This window comes from Filicampus tigris, chromosome 11 (assembly GCF_054856515.1).
Source record: "Filicampus tigris isolate MCC_2025a chromosome 11, RoL_Ftig_1.0, whole genome shotgun sequence".
NCBI lineage: Eukaryota > Metazoa > Chordata > Actinopteri > Syngnathiformes > Syngnathidae > Filicampus > Filicampus tigris.
The window spans coordinates 812,501-818,537 of NC_141227.1; the positions used below are offsets into that span (position 1 = coordinate 812,501).

The following is a 6,037-nucleotide window of genomic DNA, read 5'->3' on the forward strand; positions in this document are numbered from 1 at the left end:
GCAGAGTCGTCAGAGAACTTCTGCAGGTGACAGGTAGGGGTGTTGTAGTTGAAGTCCGAGGTGTAGAGGGTGAACAGGAAGGGAGCCAAGACAGTTCCCTGTGGGGCCCCCGTGCTGCAGAGGAGCACGTCAGACACACAGTCCTGTGTCCTCACATACTGTGGCCGGTTTGTGAGGTAGTCCTGGATCCATGTGGTGAGGTGGTGCGCCACCCCCGCCCGCTCCAGCTTGTCTCCCAGTAGGGTGGGCTGGATGGTGTTGAAAGCACTGGAGAAATCAAAGAACATTATCCTCACAGTGCTCCCCGCCTTCTCCAGGTGGGAGAGTGAAGTGTGGAGGAGGTAGATGATGGCATCATCCACACTGATGCCAGGCTGGTATGCGAACTGGAGTGGGTCCATTGAGGAGCTCACCAGGGGGCGCAGGTGGACAAGGACCAGTCTCTCCAGGGTCTTCATCAGGTGAGACGTCAGCGCCACCGGTCTGAAGCTGTTGAGCTCCTTCGGGTGGGGGGTCTTTGGCACCGGGACCAGGCAGGATGTTTTCCATAGCTGGGGGACCCTGCCCAGCTTCAGGCTCAGGTTGAACATGTGCTGGACAATTCCACACAGCTGGTCTGCGCAGGATTTGAGGAGCTGGGGGCTGATGCCATCTGGACCCGCTGCCTTCCTCGCCTTCATCTTCTTCAGCTGGTTCCTCACCTGAGATGTTGTGAAGGCCAAGGCTGGACAGGAAGGAGTGGTGGCTATCTGGTGTAGCTGGGAGCTGGAGACTGTGGAGAAAAGAGGGGAGGGGGTGACACGCCCAGCAGGAGGAGTAGGTGGAGACTGCAGCAGGAGAGACGGAGTGGAGGCAGGCATCTGATCGAACCTATTGAAAAAGAGATTTAGCTCATTTGCCCACTGCAGGTCCCCCCCAGTCCGGGTCTTGGGTTGTCCGTGGCCTGAGATGGTCTTCAGGCCCCTCCAGACTCCCCTGGCGTTATTCTGCAGCAGCTGCTCCTCCATCCTCTTCCTGTAGGACCTTTTCCCCTCTCTGATCCTCCTCCTCAGCTGGCGCTGCACAGTCCTCCGCTCCTCTATGTTGCCTGACGCAAAAGCCCTCCTCTTCTCCTTCAGGAGAGCTTTTATGTCTGGTGTGATCCAGGGTTTGTTGTTGGAGAAACACCTTACTGTCCTGGTGGGTATGGTGTTCTCCATGCAGAAACAAGGCATTCTGATAAATATGCGTTTGTGGAATAAGAGCTAATCCACCTGTTTTTAGTCATCACTGGGGGCAGCCATCTTCTCACGTCTTTCAACTGAAAATGATATCACAGTTGCTCAGGGCTCATGTAACGACCAATCACAGCTCACCTGTTTTTTGAAATTGAGCCATGATTGGTCGTTATTTGAGCCCTCAGCGCATCTTGATGTCATTGTCAGTCGGCAGAAGTAATAAAATGGCCGACCCCTGAGATGGTAAAAAATTGATGGATTTTACAACTTAACTCATATTCCACAAACACAATATTAATCAGAATGCCTTGTTTGAAATAGGGAGCCTGTATAGAACATATTCTTGAAAAAAAAAAAAAGTTTGGGTTGACTTTCTCATCAATTGAAAAAACAAGCATTTGATTCAACTCACGCGAACAGCCCCTCAGCCCTTTTCAAACACACACACACACACACACACACACACGCATACGTGCGTCTTTCAGCTGTTACCAAAAGCATGCTACTGAACACCAATTGATTGGCTAACCTTGTCTTGCTTTAAAGAGAAAATGTATATGACAAACACAATGCTGCATTTTAAGGGCAAGCAAGGAAAGTCTATCTAATCTAAGCAGTCTATGTAACCATAGGATGTATCTGTATGTACAGTATTTATGTATATGCTGCAGCTACGTATTATCTAAGCTAAATATTAGCTGGATATGTTCATTTGTGTGTTGAACTTGTTGGTTCAATGTTGCAATTAGACGTACTTAGCCTTTGGGTCATGAGCCGCATCGCGTCATTCTATGGCTAGGCGTCGGCCGAATGAGCCGGCCGGGCCTGCCCGGGCAGGATGACCGACCCCGTGAAGGGCGACTGCTCTCGCGCAGCTGTGGAGATCTATGGGAATTGGCCCGAAGCGTCGCCGGCGCCGCTGCCCACACTTGTCGGCCGGGACGAAGCGAGCCGAGGAGCTGAGCGCGAGTGGGGGCGAGCTAACGTGCTATTGCTACGCATCTTCGGCGGCAGGGGCCCGAGGCACACATTTTTTTTTCAATCGGTCGTACATTGTTCGTAGCTCTTCCGAGCAGCTAACTAGGAGTCGAAACTTAGCACCGACATTCTAAAATCTGAACGGTTCCTGGTGAACCGGAATGATGGAACCGATTCCACTCTAATCCAGTTTTTCGGTGCCCAACCCTAAGGGGAACACAGCAGTAGGACTGGGCGATATGACTGAAAAGTATATCACGGTATAAATGTTGCATATTGGTTGATATCGATATATATTGAATTTGTTTCTTTTTTTAAACTATTGAAAATAATGACCCGAAGAAAAATACATTTAGGTTATTTTATTTTAACATAATACTTAATAAAAGGTCAATGTAAATATGAAAGAGTGAAATAAACTGGTCGATATAAAGATTAAATAAACTCCATTTTAAAGATAATGTGCTTAGAAGGGCTGAGAAAAACTCACAATCTAAGTATTTCATATCAGTCAATATTGATAATTATTTTGTTTTAAACCTTACCTTTAAATAACAGTTAACTGTTTTTTGTGCAGTTTGTCCTCCATCAGTGCATTGTAAATGCTTATTTGCATTAGGTCTACCCCAAAGCAGTTGTTAACACACATATATTAGCCTTCATTCAATGTTAATAGGGTTATCATCCATAATATAATTTAATTGTAAGAGTTGTACTGAGTCGAGTGGTCATTTATTTAAGCAAAGTTATGGCGCTTGCTCGCTGGACGCGAGCGTAGCGCACGGCCGCCCGGCCCGTGTGTTTAGTGCGCGGCCCCCGGGCCCACGAGCATGCTCCGTTGAGTTAACAACTTCTTCTTGTTGGTTTAAATGCTTCTTCCTCGTTGGTTTAAAAGCTCCTTCTTCTTTGGTTTAAACACTTCTTCTTCATGTTTGGAGGCAGAAGCGCGCTGCCTACATCACGCACCATGCTCCGATCGGGTTCGTTTTTCTTTTTTCTATTGAACGTTTTATCAAAGGCATTATCTATTGGTATCGATCACGTGTCAATCGCGATACATATCGATAACGAATTATCGGCCCAGCCCTTGCAGAGCAATTCATCCTCATCGGCAATATTTTGAAGCAGATGTAACGCCTCCTCTACTCTAAAGCTTTTTTTTTTATTTTTTTATTTTTTATTTTTTTTTTTTTGTTTTTCTTCCCCCCAAGATACATATATGGATCATGGTGACCAGCAGCCTTTATCAATGCAGCCGCTGGTTGCTATGTCAACCTTAATCACGCGATCAAAAAAATTGACAGCGTCAAAAGGGGGTTGGATTAATTTAAATAACACGATGAATTGGCAGCCCTAGTTTTTTCATTATTTTATTTTAAAATGGAGTGGGTGCGGCTTATATAAAGGCGCTGCTTATAGTCCGAAAAATACAGTATGCATATACATATCAATGAAGCAATTCTTAGGATGTTAATGTACTCCAAAATATTGCGAGTTTCTTTGCAATGTTTTCAGACTATGATTATGATACTTAAATCCACGTTTAAATCCATCCATTTTATTTGTGTATATGTAAAGCAAAATCAAACATTTCATGGCTCTAACAATATTTTGGTTGTTGTATACCTTGTGAAGTAGTTACAATAGTTAATAGTGGTCAACGTATTGAGCAAATTGTTAGAAAACCTTGTTTCTTATCATAATCGGGTTTTTTTGTATCTCATTTCTATGGCGTACTTCAAAATACTGCAAATGTAATTGATTTGCATGGAAGTAGTCTACAACAATGGTCTAACACAGGGGTGCTCAAGTACGGGCCTCAAGAGCCCCTATCTAGCCTGTTTTCCATCTCTCCCTGCCTGCAACACACCTGATTCAAATTATCACAATTGTTATCAGGCTTGTGCAAAGCTTGCTGATGAGTGGATGTTGCAGGCAGGGAGAGATGGAAAACAGGCTGGATAGGGGCTCTTGAGGACCGGATTGAGCACCCCTCGTCTAACAGAATGAACAAAATGTTAGTTTAGTAATATTTGTGTTCACTGAGAATTGAACGGGTGCACAATGGTCAGATTTTGGGCTGTGCATGGTGGCCAGTACTCCTAATTCTCATTTGTTTGATCCCTATTTTGTAGGTGAAGAAAATAGCCGCAGAGTATTACGATGACCTTCCTCAATACACATCGTGGGTGAAGGTTCTATATGACTTCATCATGGATGACACATTAAGCCCATACTCACGAGTCAAGAGGAAGCTGAACGGAGATGTCAAACTGGAGTAATTTCAATGAGCGCTTCTTTGGAACAAAACAGAAAGACATGTTGTTCAGTTTTTTAATGCAAAGGTATTAACATTAAAAAAATGTGTTGTCAATGATTTTATTTTTTAATTCACAAGAATATATTTAGTTATCAAGGTCTGAAAGCCAACTTATCAATTATACACTATAACTCATGCACAGACCTTGGGATATTAATTGAGAGAGACTGTTCGAGATATTTACTGTTTATGGGCAGTGTTGGTTGCCTGCTGTGTGTGTAGGTCAAATCTTTTCCTGAAATTAGACATCTAACAAAGTAGTGATTTAGTTTAAGTAAATCTTTTGAAATGTCACCTTTTAATAAAGAAAAGTAACTAACCGATTGTCAGTGAACATTTTAACATTTTTAATGTAGTCTGCAACAGTTTTGTCCACATACCTTTGTAGGTTTTCACTTGCAACATTTCATGTGCTGCAACATTTTATTTTTTTCTATATGTATGAAATGCACTCACGACAGTCATTTAAATGAACACATTTGAAATTGATCCATTAAATGCATCTTTGTTTTATGGCAATTGTCTGCTTCATTCAAATGTTTTCAATAAAACTGCATGATCAAAAAAAAAATTTATTCGCTTACATTTTTAAAGATGGATGGATGGGGTCAGATTCCACTTACAGATAGGCCTAATCGGGATGGCTAGCCAACTCTCCTGTAAAGGGTACTGGCTCCCCGTTGTCCCTCGCCAGCTCTAATGCGGTCTTCCGAGGGGATGGGATCCTCTCAAGTCGGCTTCGAGATAGATTTGCTTAGGTTTCTTACAGTCTTTAAATTTAAGGAGCCATTCCGGCCAATTTAGATTCTTCACCATTAATGGATAACCCCACTTAAGAGTTAATGTGAACAATTCAACTACTCCTTTTTTATAATGGCTCTATCTCATTTTAAATCTGTAGAAACTTGATAGGACCTAAGAGTTTTAACAATCCTTGTTAAAATTGCTCGGATTTGTTAATTGTATTTAATGTACTGCAGTAACTAACTGAATTCAATTATGGCATTATACGATGTTATTGTTATTCTTTCACATTAGCGGTAGAATGGTTCATATGTAAATAAAATGATAAAGTACTTAATTTGTAATTAGGTAGAATTTATTAAAGAAGTAATAAGTCGCACAAAAATCATAAATCAATGTTCACGCCAGATGCGTAATACATTAATTAATTATGACAATTGCTAATTTACAATCCAAAATCTTGAAACTTTATAAATGGGAATTAATATGGGTTAAAATGTTTTGTAAAAGTAAAATAAAACCGAACATATGGTAATGTCTATTTTCAACTTTACCTTAACGGGGATTTTAGCGGTGTCCAAAAGAAGTTGAAATATTCCTTTCTGTCTAGCATCTTACACTGAGCTAAAAAAAGGTCCCTTCTAATTTTGCATTCAACACCTAAAGACCTCCCGCTGCCTAGCAGGACAAAAGGGGAGCGCTTTTGCTCTGAAGGCAATGCTTTTATATAGACTTTTAAAATGTTCTAGAACAAGGGTGCCCATTACGTCGATCGCGA

At 42.2% G+C, this 6,037-nt stretch overlaps 1 protein-coding gene across 2 annotated transcripts in view; it reads left to right on the forward strand.

Moving 5' to 3' along the window:
* Positions 1 to 5,034, forward strand: part of degs1 (delta(4)-desaturase, sphingolipid 1) — a 29,519-nt gene extending 24,485 nt beyond the window's left edge. For both annotated transcript variants that reach the window (XM_086044809.1, XM_086044810.1), the window contains one exon: positions 4,331 to 5,034. In XM_086044809.1, coding sequence (XP_085900935.1) covers positions 4,331 to 4,477 — 147 coding nt within the window. In that variant the 3' untranslated portion in view covers positions 4,478 to 5,034. The remainder of the gene's footprint in view (positions 1 to 4,330) is intronic.
* The last annotated feature ends 1,003 nt before the right edge of the window (positions 5,035 to 6,037 follow it).